The 24,264-nt window shown below is 37.2% G+C and overlaps 1 protein-coding gene across 12 annotated transcripts in view; it reads left to right on the forward strand.

Annotated features, from left to right (window-relative positions):
• The window catches only part of LOC108438467 (membrane-associated phosphatidylinositol transfer protein 2-like), a 76,892-nt gene extending 58,784 nt beyond the window's left edge, over window positions 1–18,108 (forward strand). For 6 of the 12 annotated variants that reach the window (XM_017716284.2, XM_017716280.2, XM_017716286.2 and 3 more), the window contains 12 exons: window positions 615–785; window positions 2,185–2,325; window positions 5,506–5,673; window positions 6,158–6,421; window positions 7,962–8,110; window positions 9,538–9,654; window positions 9,939–10,055; window positions 10,528–10,682; window positions 12,535–12,684; window positions 13,124–13,307; window positions 13,590–13,718; window positions 14,836–18,108. In XM_017716284.2, coding sequence (XP_017571773.1) covers window positions 615–785; window positions 2,185–2,325; window positions 5,506–5,673; window positions 6,158–6,421; window positions 7,962–8,110; window positions 9,538–9,654; window positions 9,939–10,055; window positions 10,528–10,682; window positions 12,535–12,684; window positions 13,124–13,307; window positions 13,590–13,718; window positions 14,836–15,201 — 2,111 coding nt within the window. In that variant the 3' untranslated portion in view covers window positions 15,202–18,108. The remainder of the gene's footprint in view (window positions 1–614; window positions 786–2,184; window positions 2,326–5,505; window positions 5,674–6,157; window positions 6,422–7,961; window positions 8,111–9,537; window positions 9,655–9,938; window positions 10,056–10,527; window positions 10,683–12,534; window positions 12,685–13,123; window positions 13,308–13,589; window positions 13,719–14,835) is intronic. The other 6 variants (XM_017716288.2, XM_037531615.1, XM_017716287.2 and 3 more) reach the window with 5 other exon arrangements.
• Window positions 18,109–24,264: the final 6,156 nt, after the last annotated feature.

Raw genomic sequence — 24,264 nt, forward strand, 5'->3', positions numbered from 1 at the left:
AAAGTTTGTAAAAACTACACTTTAAACCTTTAAACTGAAAGCCACTGATTTTAAAGAGTTTCTAAATAAGGGAGCAGTCAAAGCAATGTTATGGATATGATTTCAGAACAAAGTTAAATAATTAAGAAATGTCTGACCTCCCAGTCATAATGCTGGACTGGACCAATAAGGACATTTGCAGAATCTGTGTGCTGTGTGCAATATGACAGCATGTTATTATTGTCATGATAAATTATGGCATGGGTGTCATGGGTATCGTCAGTAGTTCCAGACCACTGAAAAACTGCATGTACCAAGGATATTTATAGGACCAAAGCAACCACTATGTAGTAACTGCATAAACTGCAACAAGTAGTTGACTGGATGTCAGACTCATATTATTAGTTTTGAGTTTTTCTCCTTGATCATCTTATAAACCTGTAATATAATATAATAGTTTACACAAAGTTGGATTTATATAATAATTATTTTTATTTGGTTATGTATTGTGCAAATGACTTTTTCGCCAGTTTCATTGTTATATTTTTGTCACATTGACCACACTTGCTACCTACTGCAGTAGCGTTGAGAACTTCAGGAATTGTAAGGCTGTGTTCTCCTCTGATGCCCCCCAGTGGCTCAGCTGCGTCCTGCCTGTCAGCAAGTCTACAACCTTTTTCACCCGGCTGACCCATCTGCCTCGCGCTTGGAGCCCCTGCTAGAGAAGAAGTTCCACCTGCTGCCTCCCTTTAACGTGCCCCGATACCAACGCTTCCCTCTGGGGGATGGCAACTCTGCCCTGCTCGGTAAATGGATAGAAACCTCTCTGAGCGCTTGCTTTAGCATCTAAAAACAAATAGCTTTTTTTCTGTGTGCTTGAAATGGCAGTCTATAAAATGGCCAACTTTTTGAATAAAAAGATCCATATTTGGATATCAACAGAGAACATTAATCTAGCATAGCCTTACTGCTGTTTAAAACGCTTAATACTGTATATTTTTGAACTACTACCAACTTTTTTGTTTTGGCATAGACATCAGATCTTAATATCCTAATCCTAAATGTGTGCATTTATTTATTTATTTATTTATCTGCTGAAGTCTTTGCTGGGCTCTAACATTACCTGTCAGCATCATCGTCATGATCGTTCCAGTTTATTTATAGACTTAATTGTTGTTGCCTTTGTCTCTCATGCCCCTGTTAAGTTGCCCTTCTGACTTTAACTGCCACACCCACAACTTGTGGGTATTGCGGGTCACAGAAAAATGAATGGAGTGCATTTGCCTCCCAAAATAAGCTTGAGTTTGCACAGCCATGGGTTAAGTTATTATCACAGTTACCCTTTGGTTCACAAATGCACCTAGCAATATGTTTTATTACATTTTATTATCTATTATATATTAACTTTAGTTCCATTTGTAAATACCCCTTTTCCTTTTGTTCGGCTGTTGTGACCCTTAAACCAATCAGTTGCGGTGTATTTAAGTGCAGTTTGTGCATTTTTATAAATTCCTCTAGAACACAATAATCAATATCTGCATTACAGTTTATACAATAAGCCAAAATTGGTTATTTGTTGAAAATATTGAATATTGGCCATATTTAGGGGTAATTACTGTTAGCTTACTTTTTAGCAAGCTGTTTAGCCTGCATTCTCCCTGTTTACTTATGTTGGCTCAACAGGCTCAGCAGAAATAAATGCAATTTTGCTTAACTTTATGAAATGAAATGCAAAAACTGACTGGTGCACTTTGTAGTAGAGATGACATGATGTTAAAATCATGTCATCTCTACTTCAAATGTTAAAAGATGTTAAAAGCTTGTGTTTGGGCTAATCGGGTAGATTCACACGGCATAGTCAGATTAGATTATCAGATTCAGGTACGACAAAGGGGTGTTAAACTGATAGTGCTCATCCAATCTCATCTCATTTCACTTACTGGAATAATGTGTTGACCGTTAATATGTCAGAAGAAAGTTACTCAAAGGATTGTGTCAAGGGCAAGTTAATGGGGGACTTGTAAAACAGGTTAATGAAACATGGCCCTTGTTTTTTTATGTCTTTGCTGCTTTATGATTTTTTGTCCATTCCTTGACTTCCTTTTTTTCTCCCTTTCCTTTGCCCTCCTATTCTCCTTTCACCGAACCTTGATCCCACTGTTCTTCCCTTGTCACTTTTGATTCTTTACCCTTTATCCTACTCAGTGGAGACAGTGCAAATTCACCCTCACTTGCTGCTGGAGAGTTTGCAGCACTGTCAGGAAGTGGTCAGTGAGACATGCATCTCCGTGCCTGTACTCAACTGGCCTAAGAACACGTCCAGGGCCACATCCTCATCTCTCGACTGTGTGTAACCTCTGCCGTCTGTCTGACCATTCCCTGCTGAGTGTTTGGGGTGCATGATGGCTCATCATGATTTATGTGGTTGATATATTACTAGCTGACAAATGAGAGAACTAAATTATTTTTAGTGGTTTGATAATTGAATTACAGCCAATAATTACTAATGCACGTATATAGTGCCCACCACTATATATATATATATATATATATATATATATATATATATATATGTGTGTGTGTGTGTGTGTGTGTGTGTGTGTGTATATATATATATATATATATATATATATAGTGGTTGGCATAGGAGCATAGGTGATAATGCCACTACGCCACACATGGAATATTGGAAGATCTGTCCCTTGTCCAGACAAGAAAACCACTAAATAATATAGACTAAATAATAAGACTCCTAATGTTAAATTCACCCACCATTACACATTGTATGGCATAAAAGCATCTACTAAATACATAAATGTTTACAAAATGTGTCATGTCTGATATAGTTATGCTATGGTTATGTACGAGTAATTGACTATCAGCCTTCAGGTTTTGACCTGTCTACTGCTTATTGCACTTTGTGATAGGATTACAGTATCATTCTTTAAAATTCAGAAAGATTAGTTATTAATTAATATAAACTAAAATGTATGAAATTGGTTATTAATATTGGTACCAGCCAATAATTACAATTCTGTGTTATCATAATCTGCTTAAAAATGATCCTTATCAATGTGTCACTAATTTCTGTTGTTGAATTCATTCCATTTTGCTTGTTCTTGAACTTTTTCAGCCTTACCCATACAGGAAAAAACTCCAACTGAATTTACACGCTGAAAATGGGCTCAATTTTTCTGGCTCTTCCACTTTCAGGACAGCTGCAGTTTTGTTGTGTAAAGTAGCTTACATTTTAGATATATTTACAACTTATATAACATTAAGTTCTGTCATTTTTTTCATAATAAAGAAGGGTTGTTAGGTTGTAAAACAATAGCTCTGCTTTGCTATATTCAAATGTAATTGCACAAGGAGTAAATGTATGCTCTTCTGTATAAACCTGCCAAAATTAACTTCAACCTTTGCCTGTCTGGCATCTGGTTGTGTAAGCCATTGTGGCATTTATTTTCACATTTTTAGTGTTCGTAAAGTTCAGTTTCAGTCCAGACCATGCCAAGCCAACTTTGCACTGCCCCCAAATTTATGAAGATATTAAATATTTATGAAGGGCCCCCTACCCTGAATTCTTATATTCATGCATATATAAAAGACAAGTCTGAAAAAACTTTGATAAGTACACTAGTAAACTATAACATCCATCATTTTGTGGATGGGTGATTTGTAGATTCACATGGGTAATGTGTGCGCCCACAATGAGGTATCTTCATTTACATGTCTTGCCTCTCTCTTCCTGTATTTGTGCATGTGTGTGTTCATGTGTGAAGTCTGCTGGTTGCCAGAGGTGAAAAATTTAAGTTCAAAAAGTAACAGTCCTCTCTCATTGACTGGACACCTCTCCTGTTGGCTTAAGCTAATTTGAGAAGCCAGGGAGTTGGACCAAAATCCTGGGGAGGATTTTTACTTTCTGAACCACCTTTGCTGGTTGCTTTTGAGTAACCTGTATCTGTCACAAAGCTTGCTTTATTGATTTTATCTCATTTGCGATGTTTAAACTAAGGTGTGCCAACATTTTATTCATATCAAATGGTCATTTTAGCCACAAAGTGGCTTGTAGCCATTGAAGTTTCTCATAAGTAATTACTTGTAATTATACTTGTATAATTACACTGTTGTCATGCATTCTTAATGAACCAGTAGGTGTTGTTTGTGTGCTACCTAATGTTCATTAGTATTTGACTTCGTTCAGTAGCAAATACATTTGGTGTAGCAGTATAAATTCAAATGTATCCTGTCTCCAAGAGAGACATGGGGAGAATATATTTTTATATATATATTTTTTACAGTATGTATGTAACAGTACCTTGCATATCTTTGAATGTAACTTTTGGCAACACATTATTTTAAGCTATTTAATGCTGTGTAGCTGTAATCTTCTTGGTAAGTATTGAGTTGGAGAAATAAGAACATCTGAACAACTGAAGATTCAATGATTTATGTGCATATTTGCAGTGCTACTCTATTTTGAGTGGTTCTTTTTAGATGAAACAAACACTCACCAGGCTCTCAGTAACATGTTAAAAACATGAGAGTTAGACTAGGTTTGGGTTGAGGTTAAGGTTAGGGTTAGGATTAGGGTCAGGGTTAGGTTTAGGTTTTGGGTAAGGTTAAGTTTGCATAATGGAACTAACATATTAACAATGTATGTACTTAATGTAAGTAATGTATGAACAGTATCTACAAGATATTTACTTCAATGTGTTCAGATGTTGCACTACTGCTACTTCACTGATACGTTGTTGATGAGTTACTGATAATCTGGTAAGAGTGTATTGATCATCCGCAAAGGACCACTCCAAATAAAGCGTTACCATAGTTGCTTTAGTTATGGGCCTTCTTCAGTATTACATTTGTGTTTGTAAAATACATAAGTGAATTAGACATATGTAGTGATCATAAAACAGTGCTTTTTTAAATCCAGACACTAAAAACACATTACAATCATCTAAATAAGTGTTTAACAATAAGCCTTTTGTGTAGGTTAAACTGAATACATATTTTGATTATTTGTTTTAAACTTCTGCTATTTACAACTAAACATTAACCCCGTAAATGGCCAGGGAACCAGCGGAAAACAGTTTTATTATGCAACTTGACAAATGAATTTAAAACAGTGCTTTATTTTTTTTAATACACCCATTTAAAAGTAGAATTAAATAAAAAGTGCATTGATAATATTATAGTGGTGTTTGGTTTAAACCCCTGCCATTTCCAATAAATATTCATTTCTGCCTCAAAAAAGAATGCAAAACTTTACTGGCAAAGGAATTATTTGAAAGTAGTCTTTACAAGGTACACAAACGTCAATTTGTAAGTTTACTTACATCAGGAATTGCATTATTTACCACAGTACCCTCTTTTGGCTCACAAACTTAATACAGTGCCAAATTCACCATGCATTGTATCCTGTTCATATCATCATCATGTATATGTGTGTTTGTGTGTGTTTGTGTGTTTCCAAAGTCTCTGAGGATGTGTGTCTAATGGGCTCTCCTTGTTTCGGCTCACTAGCGGATGTTGTTCAGTCTCATGGTGGTGTCTTCATGGACAGTTCGTACCCCTCTTCCCCCATAACCGCCCCCCAGTCCCGGGGACCAGTGCGGCGAGCCAGTGAGGTCAGCATTGCCAGCCAGGTCTCAGGGATGGCAGACAGTTACACTGCCTCCAACATAGCCAACAGTAAGTGTGCCCTAACCATGCCCTGTTTGCTCTCTCTCTCTCTCTTTCTCTCACACACACACACATGCAATCACATAAACCCCTTGTCTTTCACACATGCCCTTTACAACACACGCATTTCCTCCAAGCAGTTCAACAAGTTAGCTTGAACAGAACATACACAGAAGCATTTGAGAAAGTAAAGGAGGAAGGTTTTAGTTCTGTGTTTTATGTTCATTGTCTTGTTTAAATGCAAATGCACAACAAAATGCATGCAGTCCATGCAAAAAGTCACTGCATTTTATTCCATTAAACTGGTCTAGCTTGTTCTTTTTCAGTGTCAAAAACATGTTAAAACAAATTATATAAATTTATATTTGAATCTTTATGATGAGAGATCAGTTGTTAAATAGGTTGGTTAGGTAAATTTCAAATTTATTTTAATCTTTTTTTTAAAAGAAATCTAAATTCCTGAGTTCAAGTTATCTAATGTCTTTTGTCATAGCAAACACAAGCCAAGTTAATAAAACGAAAAAATCCAGCCTTTTGGCCCAACTCGCCTTGACGTCTCAAAAGTTCTTCCCAAGGAGCCTTTCTCCCAAATCACATAGAAAAGAAAAGAGTGTCTTCTTGCCATCACCAGACCTAGATCCAGATGCTGAGGCAAGTCCATATTCTCCATTGGGTTTTCAGCGAACCAACACAGCTTCCTTGGATTTTGCCATGTGTGATCTGGTTTCTATGGACTCACAGCCAGACATTGACGAAGGTATTCAACACTGGACCACACCCACCGCTGGCCCTCATCTTCTGTCCTCCACCTGGCAATCTAACAAATCTCTCTTTTATCTCCAAACCTTCATGACCATTGAATAGGGAAAGCGAAAGTGGAAACAGGATTATTGTTTATGGACCTACTGTACAAAGTCCACACATATTTGAAAATGCTATTTTTATTGTCTAGCACAGCAAGAAATGGGTGAACAATGTAGGAATTACAGCCATTTCATTCTCATATTCATTATTTTATTTCGACTTCAATATGTTGTTATAGACAACTAAAGTAACAATAACTTTGTTGAGGTACAAATACTCATGAATCTGACTATAAATAGTTTATCCATGAAGAGGAGTTTATTCTTGAAGAGGTCTTGCTGCTAAGATATTATGTGAAGCTGTTGTGAGACCAAAGCCTCTTCATGTTGTCCTTTATCAAGATTTTTACATATATCATACATGTATTATAGTTTGTGCTATTCTTGATGGTCCTAGAGAACAGTGGTCATGAAGGGCATGTCAAGGAAATCATTTTAACAGCCCTGAAAAGGAGCTTCTGACAACCCAAGAAATCACCTAAACTCTTATCCTGAAACTTTGCTAACACATCTGGGGTTTTCCACAGCTGTTTTTCTTGCTGCTTTCTCAAGTCCTGTTTTCTCTTGGGTTCCAAATTATAAATAATTATATCAAATGGAAATTTGCAACTGTTGTCAGGGTTATTTGCTAAAATTACTCTTCGTGGTTTGAAACACCAGGGTGCCCTGTGGTAAATATCTTTTCTTATCCTGTGTGACATATATTTTGGCTGCTGAATAATGTGTATTAATCCAATGCCTTTTAACTAATCAAACTGACACAAATTATAATTCAAAATCTGAATAAAGATTCTTTAATGGACCTATTTCATACATATAGCACAGTGGGCACTTAAATTCAGACACTTCAACAAAATTTTTATATCAGTACCAATGTCTCCACAGTTTTATCATTTTTTTTTGTTAGTTTATTAGAGAACTCTTTACAGCGTTTGGCTTATTTAGATTTAAAAACATCATGTTACAACATAGGACTTGCTGGTTGTGTTCAAACTTGCACCCTATTTAAGAAATAGTGCAAGATGTAGTGTGTCGGCCGTTGTGCAGTATTTGAATTCAAATGAACCATTCTGAACAGAGTGCCAGTCACTCTCAGGACATAAAAATCCTGAGATTTGAAGTCAGAAAATAAGCTAGAAGCTAGAAGTTAGCAGCTTAAACCTATAATTCTCTAATTAAACACTTATGTATTTTATTTGTTTGCAAATGTGAAATGGGTCCATATTACTAACTTTTCTTTCAGTATATTTTTCTTTGTAAGATATAGCCATGATACTGTAACAGCAACAGGTGTATTTTGACGTTTATCCTAGCATGTAAATTGGCTATGATTATGCGTAATTTTTTGTTCATGAAGAGACTACTCTCGCTGACCATTCAACAATGAACAATTAGTCCTGATCTAAGCCTGACTTGCTTGTACCCTTTTAATAGTTGCTGCCCGCTGGTGGGGCACTAAGCGTCTGGACTTTGCACTCTACTGCCCTGATGCACTGACAGCCTTCCCCACTGTGGCATTGCCCCATCTTTTTCATGCCTCATACTGGGAGTCCACAGACGTTGTGTCCTTCTTGTTGAGGCAGGTAAGATCAAACTGGGGTTGAACAGAACATAGGGCAATGTTCAGTCAAGGGTAAGATAATAATAATGTACAGTATCTGGGACTCTTAAACTAACATTGTTCATTTTGAGCAATATCCAGTATATTCTCACGCTACATGCTATACACTTTCCAATCTACAGCTTGGATTTATGCAAGGTAGGATCGTTTCAAATTGTACAATAACGTTTTGTAGTAAAGAGAAATGACAGATGCTGTATCTCATGCATACGTTAGCAGGTTGCTAATGTTAGCAAGCTGAAATTTGCCAACACGTTCAGTTACTGTTATAATGTTTTGTAATCCTTACCTGATTATCGCAAATAATCTACCACAAATAATGTTCTGTAGAAATACAGTTATTGAAGGATAAATACACCTAGTCTTTGTGCACCATGAATTTCACTCCAGTGTTAACACATTCTTTGCCCTAAATGTGGCACACATATGAAATTCAGTTTGAGGTTAGCATACAGTCCTGGCAAAAATATACAAATACAAATGGTTTTTACTTTTAGAATGTCCCAATTTAAACCCTATATAGAATAATAAAAACTAGCTTGCCAGTGTTTTTCAACTGTTTGAAGCCATCATTGATCATCGCTGAGTGGAACAATATACACTCACCAGCCACTTTATTAGGTACACCTTGCTACTAAAAGGTTGGACCCCCTTTTGCCTTCAGAACTGCCTTAATTCTTCGTGGCGTACTTTCAACAAGGTGTTGGAAACATTCCTCAGAGATTTTGGTTGGTTGTTTGAGTTACTGTTGCCTTTCAATCATCTGGAACCAGTCTGCCCGTTCTCCTCTGACCTCTCACATCAACAAGGCATTTTCATTCACACAACTGCCGCTCACTGGATATTTCCTCTTTTTCTGACCGTTCTCTGTAAACCCTAGAGATGGTTTTGCGTGAAAATCCCAGTAGATCAGAAATTTCTGAAATACTCAGACCAGCCCGTCTGGCACCAACAACCACGCCACGTTCAAAGTCACTTAAATCACCTTTCTTGAGTGAAATCACCCGTTCTGATGCTCGGTCTGCACTTCAGCAAGTTGTTTTGACCACCTCTACATGCTAAATGAGTCATGGCCATGTGATTGGCTGATTAGCTTTTTGTGTTAAATACGATTTATTATTACCTATTAAAGTGGCCGGTGAGTGTAGACTCTCTGTAAATGCTGTCTGCAAGTTTACCTACAAGATTTGAACATCCTATACAAAAATACTTTATCTGTTTCATTCTTCCCAATTTACTCAGTCATGATTTGTTGTTAAGGCTATTGAAAGCATAATGTTTTAAGCTTTACCATATGGACTGTGTATGAGAAATGTACAAGGTTGTAATTGCACACTTATCTAACACAGACACACACATACCCTTTTTTCTCTGGCATTTCCACTCTAGGTCATGAGGCATGACAGTTCCAGTATTTTGGAGCTGGATGGCAGAGAGGTGTCAGAGTTTACACCTTCTAAGCCACGTGAAAAATGGCTGAGGAAGAGAACTCACGTTAAGATCCGAGTGAGTAGCTCAGAAGAAAATGTAAACTCAAAAATAGGTTTGCTGTTTCAGTTTTTTAATGGGGCTACAGTTGAAATAGGTCATTACAATAGCATCGGTAATTTGTCTACCAGTATCTTTCCTAAATTCTGTGAAGGGAAAGGTTTTTGTCAGGAAGACTTGTTTGGCAGTAAATAGAATTAGTCTAGGTGTTTCAATTGTTTCAGTTTCGAGATTTTACCAGTGTTAATTGGGTTTGTCATCTGTATAATGGAATTTTATTGATATTCTTGTTTGACTGACAGAATATGACGGCCAATCACAGAGTAAATGACTCAGTTTTCACAGAAGATGCTCCGAAGGTTGTGACAGGACGTTTTATGTATGGACCACTTGATATGGTAACCTTGGCTGGTGAGAAGGTATGATGTTGAACAAAATGAATGCCAAATAATAAAGCTATGTTTAACCTTCCCAGCTGGCAAACTGAACAATTGTGCACACATAACATGTGACAAGTAGTAGACTCTCTGCATATTTTTATTTAAATGTATAAGTGAAAGATCAACTACAGGATTTTTGCATTGTCAGTCATTTGCCATTGGTAGTGTACAACTATAAAAATTGTTATTGAGGAATTGTGCCAGAAGACAGACAGTCATTCTGTAGTTATTCAGGTATTTTCTAAAGCCTTGCACTTGCTTTCATGCATTATTGGTGGCTGTCAAACATTAGATGATTTAAAGATTTAGAATCAGATCAAATGATGGATGCAAAATTAGTTCTGTTCATTGAATTATTAGGTTTTTTATAGAATGGTTTAACACCCCTGTTGCAAAACGACTGAATAGCTTGTGTTTGTTTGTTTGTTTGTTTGTTTATGTGTACATGTAGGTGGATGTACATATTATGACCCAGCCACCTTCAGGGGAATGGGAATATCTTTGTACAGAGGTGACCAACAGCAGTGGCCGCATCTCTTACACAATTCCAGAACAAGAGGGCAAACGACTTGGTGTTGGCGTCTACCCAATTAAGATGGTAGTCAGGTAAGATGGTCTTTTAAGATCATAAACTTACAAGTGATTGATAATTAGACAGTTCTGGGATTCCAGACTTGCATCACTTGCTTGTTATGTAAATTAAAAAAGCCATGTGATTTTAAACTATTTTTTTTCTATTAATAATTTTGGGATTAGTTTCTTTTACTGGTTTACACTGGATTATGTAACAAATATAAAGATTATAAAGATGAACAAGTGATAAAGATGTCTTTATTTAAATAAACACTTCAAAATGTTTAACATTAATTTTACCTGTAACATTAATTTTACCTAAAGAATTTATTCTCTTTAACAGCAACCTATAGGGAAAGAATTGTGGGGTTATGAGTTGGGGGTACAAGGAATTGCAACACCCTTGAAGCAGTTTTGGGTTAATTAGTCTTCTTTTTCCTGACCAATATGAAAATATAGTGACAGAACTTGCAGTCTTTAATAACAAAAATATTGCAATATTTTTTATTTTTTAGGACAATGAGTCAGTTCTTTGTGGTTTTGGTTTCTGATAATAACCTCTTATGTTTCTTGTTTTTATTTTCATTATTTCATTGCCCTGTCAAGTGTTTGAATCTTAGAAATTCTGCTGCCAAAAAGTCAGTGATTATCTGAAATTATTTGTTTTCTGATCCTGGTAAAATGCAAGATATCACTCATGAATGATATTATAAGCCAATCCAGTCTTCATTTGTAATCCTACCCTATTTCTAAGATGTACCATTGCTGTGAGATTTGTAAGCACAACTGATGTTGAATGAAATGAAAAGATTTGTGGGTATTTTTGAAGATTGACAGATTCTAGATGAAAACTACAAATCTGTCCCTCAGTCAAAAGCACATTATGTGCTAACATAACAGAGGCCACCAAAAATCATACATTGTTAAACCTGTACTTCAGTGAGGCTTTTGCTATCAGGGGAGATAATCGGTGTTGTGAGCTGTACATTTGTATTGGAGTTAAACAGAGGTAAACAGAAAGTAAACTGGTCTTAAATGAGCTTACCTACTCCAGTTACCTGCTTACCCATCCAGCCTGAGAAGAATCTAATATGCTGCAGAGTCTATTACAGAAAATGAATTCAGGGCACCCGCACATGGTGATAAAGGCTTCAGAAATAGCAGCATCTGGTTCCAGTAGAATAACGGTTTGCTCTACTTTCAAAAAAAGGCTTTTATGTTTGAATGTAAGTTCACTGCAAGGCTTAATGGAAGAGAAGGTTTTGTGGTTGGGTTGCTTGTGGTTAACTGAAGTATTTAAGCTAGGGCTGTAGAATTCGTCACATTTTATTATCATTGTGATGTAAGCTTTCATACATATCATACATTCATTCATACATATCTTCTGGAATGATGTGCACAGTACTAGTGTGACAAAATAATACTGGAAGAAATATAGCAGTAGGTGCCATTAGAGCAATTACGCACCTACCTGAGTCCAGTTTCAGATTGTGTACTTGCTGCACATCCAGTAAGATACACACTGAAATTTTACATTTAAATCATAAGATATTATTTCTCATATCAGCATTGCACAGCCCTACATGGTCAGAAAAAAAGGTACTGTACAGGTATATTTTTGTTCATTGAGGTAATCATCAATATAAATGTACTCTCAAAAGTACAAAAATGTCCAACTATGTACCTTAAATTTGTTTTTCTTACATGTGTATACTTTTTCATTACTTAATGTCTGTATTCTGGCACTTTTTGATTTGTAGTGATAAAGAAGACAGATCATCAACTGTCATTTAGAACTATTTTCATTCACTTTTGACAGTTTTAACAGTAGACTAGGCTGAAATATATGTATTCCATTCTTATTTGATCTATTCTTTTTTAACAGAGGTGACCATACCTATGCTGATAGTTATCTGACAGTGCTCCCTCCTGGCACTGAATTTGTGGTGTTCAGCATAGATGGCTCTTTCGCTGCTAGTGTGTCCATCATGGGTAGTGATCCTAAAGTCCGGGCAGGTGCAGTGGATGTGGTCAGGTAAGGCAGAAGACAGGCATACACACTAATTATTGTGCAAGTGCAAGTAGTGCTTGTTCATAACAATAATCAAAAGACCGTACACTGTTGAAGATTTAGTCATGCACAGGTTCTGCTTGTATTCTCTACCCAAGGCAAAGTGAAAAGTATGTAGTATCTGGGTGAAACTTCTGCAGGGCAGCAGAAAATCGTTTTGAAGACTGAAATAAGTACATGCAAACATTGAACATAATCTTGAATGATTTGGCAGGGCATATAGAAACACACTGCTATGCATACCATATGTTTCTTAAAATTTCCTAACATCTCATGTCCCTGTTGAATCCTGCAGGTATAACTGAATAGTATGTCTCTGGGCCTTTATTTACACATATCTTCTATTTCCTGTTTACATTGTGTTCATGGTCTTAACCTATTCTTCTCCTGTTCCTGTTTGTAGACACTGGCAGGACCTAGGTTACCTGATCATTTACGTGACAGGTCGACCAGACATGCAGAAGCAGCGAGTGGTGGCTTGGCTATCCCAGCACAACTTCCCTCACGGCATTGTATCTTTCTGCGATGGCCTCGTCCATGACCCACTTAGACACAAGGCTAACTTCCTTAAGTCACTCATCACTGAGGTATGCATGTGTTGCAGGGCTTGCCCTATATGAATTTCGTCACTCATACTGATTTTAGTGATCAAAGGATTCTGATAACCAGAAATGGCAGCTAACATCATCTAGAATGGCAGAGGTACTCCAACACTACCAATAACACATTTGCCATTAATTTGGGAGCTTAAGTTAAAATAGATAAACTGGAGTAGATATTTGTCTGAGCATACGTGAATGAAAATGTTTGAGCATAACTGGTGTTTTGTGAAAATTATGTTTCATTTAGCCATACTTTTGTGTCTACAGGCTCACATGAAAGCATGTGCAGGTTACGGCTCCACCAAAGATATTTCTGTATACACCTCCATCGGCCTGTCTCCCTCCCAGATCTACATTGTTGGCAGACCCTCCAAGAAGATGCAGCATCAGTGTCAGGTACTCTTAATAGGCATTGCTATTGCTTTGCATTTGTAAAATGCAAAATGTGACATTCATGTTGTTCGATATAGCTGTTGGATGCAATGATGACTACAAGAAGTTATAAATTATTATTTAAAAAGTGACTTGGACTGGATGTGATGCATGTCACAGTTTTTTGCATGTATAAACAGAAATCTAACCAATCTCTTTTGAGGAAATACCAAAACGCAAAACTATAAAAGCACATTTAGAAATGCAAAAAAAAGAAAAGAAATTAATGATTTAGGTCAGAACTGCAAACAGATCTTTTGTGCACCCAAAGGCTGAGAAACAGTCCGCATTACCTCAGCAGCTATAAAGGCTACAAAAACAAATTGTTTGAGGATTTTTTGATAGCAAGTAATTATCACTGGGTGAATTCACATCCTTTGAAAATCTGTGTTTTTCTGAAAGGGACAAAAAAGAAGGTATTATGATAAAACGTACTGAAAAAAGATACAACCCTACTTGGCATCATGTGGTTTGCATTTCAAAATGACGCAAATTGTAAAGGAACAATAGTAAGTATTGGCACTGGCAGTCGCCAGATAAGCATTAAAGGGTGACAAATAGAGTACACAACCATTAAATAGTTTTGTATCAATGTTTTAATAATATAAAATATATATGAAAGTATTATAATGTGATGCTAGAACCGTTCTAATGGATATGTCCAGCATGATGAACAGTGCAATAGGTGATACTAAAGAGACTGTATAAAATGAAGTGTGGTCAATATAATAAGTGGTTATTAAATCTCAGTGGAGATGTGGACAAACTATTTCATAAATACGTTACAATATATGATATATGAACTTCTTAATAACTTCTAACATCTCCTGAATACTTAAAATGTTTTTAAAAAACATCTTAAAATGGCCTTGGTCTTTAGTTTCTAATATTTAAATCTACACTGTACAAGTTATTTGTTATTGCCAAAAATGAGTGACAAGTGATTCTAAACCTTTGACCTTAGACTAATGTGACATTCTAGCTATAGCAGAAATCAAGATACAGTAACAGCACAGTGTAACATAAATGTTAGATACATTTTCTTGGAAACAGACAGAGTTCTGTCCTTCTTTACTTCCAGTTCATAACAGATGGCTATGCGGCCCACCTCTCTCAGCTCGAGTACACACAACGCTCTCGTCCAGCCAAAGCCAGCAGTGCACGCATGGTTCTACGCAAGGCCAGTTTCGGCCTTGGAGCCAACACAGATTTCCTGCGCAAGCGCAACCACGTCCTACGCAGCATGTCATCACAGCCAGCACCCAGCTCACCCACCAGCGTCCACGTGAAGCCGGAGCGTACTCAGAGCCAGTCAGACGGTGAGCGGATGCACACGGAACGGCCTGAGCGTGGCCAGGCCCAACGCAGTATGAGCCTGGCAGCCGGCTGCTGGGGGCGCAGCAGCACCTCCAAGCTAGAGTCACGCCCTTTCTACCCCAAAAGCTAGAGAAGAGTGACAAATGGGGTGCTGGGAGAAGCTTAGAAAGAAAGGAATGGAGTGATACAGAAAGTGGACAGAAAGAATAATATTGAACATTGGACATAACATTTAGAAGAAAGATGCTCAGTTTATGAACAACACAGATTGAGTTTTGACCTATAAATTATTACTCCACTGTTTTTCAGAATAATCTCTATTTGCCATATATGTATTGAGGAAGGAACAGACAAAAAAGCACTTCTGGTTATTTGGTTTTCCTTAAGGTTTTCTGGCATCCACGTCAGAGCCTGTGAAAACTCTCACTATTACACTAGTAACAACTTAATTTAAAAATTCTGTGGATTCATGAAAGTATTCTACAAAAAATGTTTTGCATAAGCATTAACTGAAAGAATTAAGCAGCTTCCTAATGGCTTCTTTTAGAAGTTTATTCTGGCAATAGCGTTCAAATTACTGTCTTTTGTAACTGACAGTATGCTAATAGAGATTAGACTGAAAACTGAAAAATGCTGAAGTATTCTTTTAGAACTGCCAAAAGTGACTTATAACACAAGAGGAGTGAACAGAGCTGTCAAAGGTCAAAAGTGGCAAATGAACAACAGTAGACCCCTATGGTGCTACAAAAAAAATACATTAACTAAATCCACCATGAACAGAGACAGCATTTACGCAGTCTACTGGACTATAATGGTCAAATGGTCTCATTTCAGCTGAGGAGTTCAAAAATGAGGACACATGGAGACCTGGTTACCTTCCTAAGAGTGTCTCAAATTCACAATACACTGTAAAACTATGATAATGCTTTTAAAAGTATCATTATGTTCAGCCTCACATATTGCACACACAACCTCAAATCTTGACAAGACTGATTGCTTTGTCCCTCTACTTTGACTTCTGAACATTTTTTTGTCTGAACATGGTTTTATCCACCTTCTCTACTTATGTGTACTGATTTCTGTAAACTGCTCTTTATCAAGTATGTAAGACTGTTGGCTGTGTGTGTGTGTGTGTGTGTGTGTGTGTGTGTGTGTGTGTGTGTGTGTGTGTGTGTGTGTGTGTGTGTGTGTGTGTGTGAGAAAAAGACAGGGATTAAGAAAGAATTTTGGGATTAATGTTTCTTTAGATTAGTGGTTGACTATTTTAGCTTCAAACAATCAGTTTTACCATGTAAAGCTGCTGTTCTGTTGTAGATTGTCCTGTATGGGAGATCATTTGACAATGTGAGTAAATATGCACAAAAAGACTCATACTTTGACTGTATAATTATGAAGTGGTATATGTACATTGATGTACAAAGTAGTCAACATTGGTATATCTATCTTTTGGGCCATATCCAATTACAAGATGATGTTTTATTATCATGATTGTTTTTAAAAAGAATTTACTTGACAGTTTTCTGCTTCTTTGTTCAAGAGAGTAATTTGTTTTTGCTGATGTATGTAGTCAATCTATTCCCAATACATGTTTATATGCAATTATTAGTGAATACTAATAGATTCTGTTTATCTTTCAGCGGGTAGAATATTTTTGATGTCGCTTTGCTCTTTCATGCCATAGAAGTGCACTGGTGTCATCAAAGGCTTGAGCAAAGTTTTTTCATTTATCACAAGCTCTTTTAGAACTTTTCTTTGGTTGCACATGAAGCCTTGGATGTGCTTTGATGTTACACTGAATATGATAAGAAGTTTGTATAGTATAACTTTGTAAGTTCATAAATAAAAAAATGGTCAATATTGTGTACATACTGTAAAAACTGTAAATGTATTCAGTGTTGGATTTGGACAGAGTAAGGGTTTATGTCATTTTTAAAAACATGATCATATGGAGGTTTATGATACTGAAATAATGTGGATGTGAATTCATAAATATTGCTGTACCAATGAAGTATTTGACTAATACAGAGATTGGGAGCTGAGGGCTGGAGTCCAGGATGGTTTGATAATTTCCACGTGTTAACACCCCTGTTAGTACTAAACGTGATAATTAACTGCTACATTGAATCAGGTTCAGCAAAGAAATCACCACACTGTACAGGAATTCAGCCGTCCAGCACTACTAGTCTAGTACCAGATGTGCCAACAACTGCACAGAGACAACAACTTTGTTTGACATCTATTTGTAATCTGTTTTCTTGGGATCAGTCAATCAGTTCACAGTAACAACTGATTAAATCGATCAAATGCCCATTTTGCTCACAACGATTTAAGGTTTTATTTCAAGATGTACCCTACATTTACAGTCATTTAGTTATGTCATGAGTCTTTTCATCCCTGACCCTTCTTTTTCTTTTGCCCAGTTTCTGCGAATATAAAAAGTCTATTGTAAAAATTGTATTGTTTCAGGATCTAGTAGTGTCAGAGCAGGTATAACTCACAGTCTTAAAGCCAAAGTGCCTCTTTCCCCCAAATTCCATTACATAATTATGCATCTTTTGGGCACAAAGACAAAGTGTTAGTTTATTAATTATTGTCTGATGACATGATTTTTAAAAAACGACTGATACGTTCAAAAATGACTCTAAAAATATATTTTAGGTCTCAGTGACCAACTTTTAATAGTGTGTTTTATTGGCACAAAACAATAAACAGGCACAAAACAATGCACAAAAGGGACAAGCGTCTGATGTGAACATGACATTGATGGTGCATTTGTAAATAAATCAAGTCCACAGACATTTGGCATATATCTGATGTTTTGTTTTGAGCTAACAGTTTGCATTTACCCTTGCAGTATCTTAAAATATAATTTGGTTCTTGGAAACAGTTTTTGCTACTGATATGCATACACAAACACATACACAAACAATTCAGTGCATCACGAAATGCAATTGCGATTGAATTCTATTTGCTTATTTTGCTACCATGCAAATCTGACTGTAGGTCATGAATGTATTATTAAAAATATTAAATTATATAAGACGTTTTGTGCACTTAAAGTTTTCTGAAGACACTGCATTTCCCTTTTCATTTTTTTTATTATATGTAGTTTATAAATACTATATATATATATATATATATATATTTTTTTTTTTTTTTCCTACATCCTTTAAACATAGCAGGTGGCCTTTACATTGTGTGTAAATTTCATGAATGGGCCCATAAACGTGATCTAAACTAGCTTGGAAATGTTACATTGTCTTGCAAAAACGTTATGCCATCTTCTGTAAAGTTGCCATGTTAGAAATGTTTTGTTTTTTTAAATGTTATACAATGACCATGATTTTAATTAAGTACACCTTCTTGTATCTACACTCATTGTGCATTTAATCAGTTCCACTTAGCGCATAGGGGCAGTTTGTAGTTCTACAATTGCAGTCCACCTGTTTCTCTACATATTTTGTTAGACCTCTTTTTTACTGTATTCTTCATTGGTCGGGACATCACTGCTTATAAAGAAAAGAAAATCACTGTCCTCAATGCTACTTTTGAATGTGCAAATACAAAGTGTTGCACCTTTAAACTTGGCTCTATTATCCAATCAAAACACAATGTGAAGGTTGCTCAAAAGAAACAAAAGATGTATGCACACATCTTTTTTTAGAGTATTTTTTACCTTAATACTTCTTTTACTATCATGAGAACCCCTGTTCCTACAAATTTAATCTGCTTCACATGCCACCTTGACCTAGTACTTAACAATGAGCTTCCTGAATGCAACCTTGACTCCTCTTTAGTTGCATCATGAGACAAAACATCACAATGATCTGATCTGGGTCCCGTGTTATAGGATTACTCTAGGGACCTTTCCAGACCCATCACATCCAAAGTAGGGTCAATGGGCCTCATTCACCATTCTTAGGGAGAAATTTCTTCTTAAAACCCACTAACGTCCCATCTTATCAACAACTCTGTTTTCTCATAGTACAATGTGGAGTACTTCTATACCAAAAAAGGAAAAACCTGGTGCCATGATTAGGCCAATTCCAATTATAAACAAGCACCGTGTCTGGCTGAGTCCTGTCCTTGATGTAAGCCTGTATGTCTGGATCTGGATGGGGCTAAAGCTTTCTCCTTGACTATTTCTGGGTGATTTGCAGGCAATTCTTTCAACATTTGTGCATTAGCATGCTAAACTGTACATCATACTGATATGCAGCTAGAATCAGTGACCACCTTTGAAGTCTAGTGGCAGCTAAAGTAGGAACACCAGTTTTTAATCCAATAATTTTCACTAAATGTTTGTAGTCTGTGATCAACATGAAAGCCAATACAAGAATTAACTAAAAATGACTTACAGCAAAAATAAAACGCCACCTAATAACTGGTGAGAAATAATTGACCCTACCCCATAAGGAGTCCACTTTTAGTCTGGGATCATAGTGCATACTGGTGCATACTGGTTTCACCTTGGTGCTCTCAAAAACAGATTGGCAGCTGTCTGTCTAGATCCATTCTTTGTCTCTATCTAACAGCTAGCTAACTAGCTAGCTATCTGGTTTAATCTCAGTAGACAGGCTTGGCATAAAATTACCATAATGATCGTGCATTTCTGGGCATTTTCACTTTTCAATCGGCTGGTTTTTTTTTAACAGGATGAGTCTATCAAGTGACTGAGATACATGATCCTGCTCTGGAATAAGGAGCAGTTCTCTTTATTCACCCTTAAACCACACTCTTCCAAACCTTTGTAGCACTTTTAAAAATTGCTTAAATGCTCCTGTGTGACTTTTCCAGGAATCAAAATGTTATATATTAAAATTATTATTATTATTATGCACAGATATAGATACCAATATGAAACCCGAGAGTTTAGTAGAAAAATGTTCAAAATGCTCAAAATGTGTTAAACCAGGCTATCAAACCCTTTAATATATCCAAGCTGGTCACAAAAAAAAAAAAAAAAGAATGGGGCTGGAATGTGTCGTTGCCAAAAGAAAAAGAAAAAAAAAACACTGGTACCTTTGCTCATGGACCAAACCGAAAAAACCATAAATCCAGTAGCAGGCTGTTTGAATGGTAGGGGCATAAAAAGGGCACCTGCTGCACCACATGGGGCCACATCAGCATGCAAAACGCTTTAATGGGAAGAAAAATCTTACTAAGAAATCTTGCTGTATTACCCACAGTGCTGCTTGTGAACCCTTTATCATTACGCGAATTTGTGACATACAATGTGATCAGCTCTTCATTTAAGTCATAACTATATAAAAGAAGCCAGTGAAACAAATAACACAATTTATATAGTTTATATGTATATCATTTACACCAACAACGTGATACAACATTAAATGTCTCTGTTAGCAAAAGTATGTGAACCTCTGCTTTCAGGAACCTGTGTGACCCCCTTGACAGAGGTGTAAAATTCAGGTCCAGAAAGTAAAAATCCTTCCCAGGATTTTATTCCAACCTCACGGCTTCTCTGGTTAGATGAAACCACCAGCAGAGTTGTTCCAGAGTTGGAACAAAATCCTGGGAAGGATTTTTACTTTCTGGACCTGAATTTACACCTCTGCCCCTTGAGCAGCAATGACTTCAACCAAACGGATCAACTGTTGATCAGCCTTGTACAGTCACTTGAAGGAATCTTGGCTCATTCGTCACAGAACGGCTTTAGCTCTGTCATACCAGTCGGCCACGTGACGAAGTGGAGCGGGATTGAGGAGGAATTGAGGAATTGAGCACTGAGCAGCGAAGCACGCTCCATTCTTGGTTCCTAGATAAATGTTCCTACTAGAGATGGAATAACGGCGGCGGTCCGTTCGCCTCAAGTAGACCAAATACTGTTTCCCACACATACTGACTGCAGAGACACGGGCATTAAATAAAAATAAGCACAAAAATAATTCATCGCCAGGACTTTTATTTTTGGCGGGACAGCTGATTTGTGCTTGGCGTCAGTGAAACCATGGCAACCAACAGGTACCGCTGGAGTTCAGTAACACCCAGGTGATGAGCGACCCGCGTTTTGGGCGACATGGCAAAAAGTCACTGCCGGTGTGAACGTAGGATAAACCAACATTTCTACTGGACTTTAATTGAGCGATGCCAAAATGTAACATTTCTTCTGCTTTAAGTATTCTTTGTGGACTAACTGGTTTATTTCAGGGTCGCTGCCCTTCTGCAGGACCCATCTTCAGCTGAGGTTCTGGTCAGGGATGGATTCTCTCATAGAATCTTGTAGAAATTCTCTTGTAAAATTTCATGGTCTGTTCCAGCAGCAGCAAAAGAGACCCAAATGACAATACTGCCATTTCACAGCTGGGATGAGGTTCTTATGCTGGAATGCAGTGCTTTTGTCAAATATTACATCTCATTTAAGGCATAAAATATATTTTGCCTTATCCATCCATATAATGTTATTTCAGCAATCTTCTGGCTCATACAGGTAGCCTTTAGGAAACTTTAAACAAGCAGTAATGTTCCCCCTGGAGAGTAATAGCTTTCTTCATTATATCATTCCATACATACAATTCTTGTTCAGTGTTTGCCTGACTGTGGACTCTTGAACACTGACATTAGCCAGTGTGAGAAGCCCTGCAAATCCTTAGATGTTACCCTTTTGTTCTTTGTGATCTCCCAGAACATTCTATGCCTTAATCTTGGAGTCATTTTTGTTGAATAACCACTGCTGGGAAGGGTAACAATGGTGTTGAATTACCTGTTTGTACACCATCCACCTGACTTCTGTAAAGGCCATACAGAAATTGCACTGGCAGTCTTCAGAAAATCCTCATTTGACTGAGACGTGACATGCACCAACAAATGTGTGTGGTTAAGATGAGTCAGCCACACTTCACGTATTTTTGCAAACCAAGGGACAAAGCAGATGAGAACACATCAAAGTCAATAAGGCCCACCTGTTTGTAACTGTAAAGCGTTGAACTCAGAAGGTTTCAGCTGGGGGACGAGCCTTTTCTTATAAAGCCCCCCAATTCTGGAATAATCTTCCAGAAAATGTTGGGGACTCAGACACAGTCACAATCTTCAAATCTAGGCTTAAAACTCACTTGTTCAGTTTAGCTTTTGGTAGTTAACGTTCCCCCTTAGATAAAGGCAGCAGATCCAGGGGTCCATGGACACAGAGAATTATAGTAAACGCTGGTGTAGTAGACGCTGGTGCTGTCATCCCGCTGCTCGCATGCAGTCACTCAGGTTTGTGGACGGTGTAGCGGAGGGATGCCAAACTGTTTCAGGGTGCTCCTGTGTCTGTGTGTCCTTCTGGTTCTCTCCTTTTAGTTAAGCTGTTATAGTCAGATCTGCCGGAGTCATTAGCCACACTCTGGAAATGTTTACATTCTTTGTCTTACATACACCCAAACAGAACAAAACTAATTCCATCTCCCTACGGACACTGAAGGACGACTGACTGTGGGGCTCTCCTGCTACCAGCTTTAGACCAGCTGCCCACGCCCCAGCTACCGCCACCTGCCTTGGACTAGCTGCCCACCCTACATAGGCTCCTAGCTATTACTACTACTACTACTACTACTATTAATATTAGTAGTATAATAACTTTGTAGGTAGTTTGACCAGAGGAGGATAGGTTCCCCCCTTCTGAGCCTTGGTTCCTCCCAAGGTTTCTTCCTCAGCTCTGAGGGAGTTTTTCCTTGCCAGTCGCCCCTGGCTCGCTCACCTGGGGGATTTTACATGTCATGTTAAAACTTTGTCTTTACTGGAATTCTGTGAAGCTGCTTTGTGATATGAGTTATAAAAAGCACTAGACAAATAAATTTGATTTGTGGCCCACAAAACAAAGTTTTTTTTCTTATTAAAAAGTTTGCACAGATGTCAAAAAAGAAAAAAGGAAAAAAGGGAGATGTAGCTGTGGACTGTGATTTGAAGCTGCAGTCCATCACATTTTCACTGCAAAAACTCTTGTGGCTCCCACAGGAGTAACTGGTCTGTAGATGTCTCTAGTTTTGAGGGTTTAAGCGCCTCATTTGAAACAAATCAAACTCCACTCAGTGAGCTTTTGGATTAGCATCATCACAATCAACAACAATAATAATGATTCTTTCATAATATCTGCTTCCAAGAACCACAGGCTTTGCCGAAACAGCGTCTGATGCAGAACCAAATATGCATAGTGTGTTCACACACGTCAAAATGGAGAGAACTAAAAGTTTCCTACATTATGTCCTAACTTTGTGTGTTTATTAAGTGGAAAAGTCAACTACAGCCTTTGGGAAACTAAAACTGAAACTGGGCAGCAGCGACGCTTTGATAAACAGCCCAACAGGCAAGTTTCTTGAACTAAACTTGAAGTTAGGAATATTTTTACATCAGTATTTTTATATCAGTAACGGTAGCTAGCTGACTGGCTAACTAACTGAATTTTGACTATGTACACAAAGTGTGAAGCGCTTTCGCAGGTCCTTCCTTCCTGCTGCTGTTATACTGTACAACTAGCACTGCTCCCAGTAGAACCTCCTCCAGCCCCATTAGACCTCACACACCTACAGAACATATTGTGAATTGTTCACCATTTCCCCAGTGCAATATAAATCAACAATACATGTGCAATATATTTTCTAAAAATATCTCTATAGTGTAAATATTCTTGAGCTTTATATTTAAACTATGTTGTAACTCATGTACAATACTTCATGTCAATTTCAGGCAAAATATTGTTAAAATGTAAATATCTTGGCTTTTTACTTATTTAGAATTCTTTATGTTGTTAATATTTTTGGTAATATTTTTTATCTTTTTTATGTTTAGTTTTATAGTACTTAAAGTTAATTACTTGCTGGTTAAGTCTCTTCTTGTTACTTCTCTCTTACTTCAGAGATAATAGTTGATTTAAGATAATTAAGATATAATTTGCTTCTGTAACACAAATTTCTGAAAATCTTATCTTGACCCATCAGATCTCAAGTTAAAACAAAAAAATAGAAAGTTTCTGTAATATGGCCCCAGCTTCTCATTTGAATTTTCTGTTAACCCTTAAATGGTGCTGAAGTAACAATGAAGATCCTTAAATGTAGAATGAAGTTGGCGAATAAAAACAAACATCAGTGTACCTCCATAAATTACCCTTAGTGAACAAATACCTCTAACTTTCAAGTAGAGGCGGTTAATAAGCAGCTGTTGTAGCTGGACCTCTAACTGGCTGATCTAATGCTGTGTC

The sequence above is a fragment of the Pygocentrus nattereri genome, chromosome 20 (genome assembly GCF_015220715.1).
Source record: "Pygocentrus nattereri isolate fPygNat1 chromosome 20, fPygNat1.pri, whole genome shotgun sequence".
Taxonomy (NCBI): domain Eukaryota; kingdom Metazoa; phylum Chordata; class Actinopteri; order Characiformes; family Serrasalmidae; genus Pygocentrus; species Pygocentrus nattereri.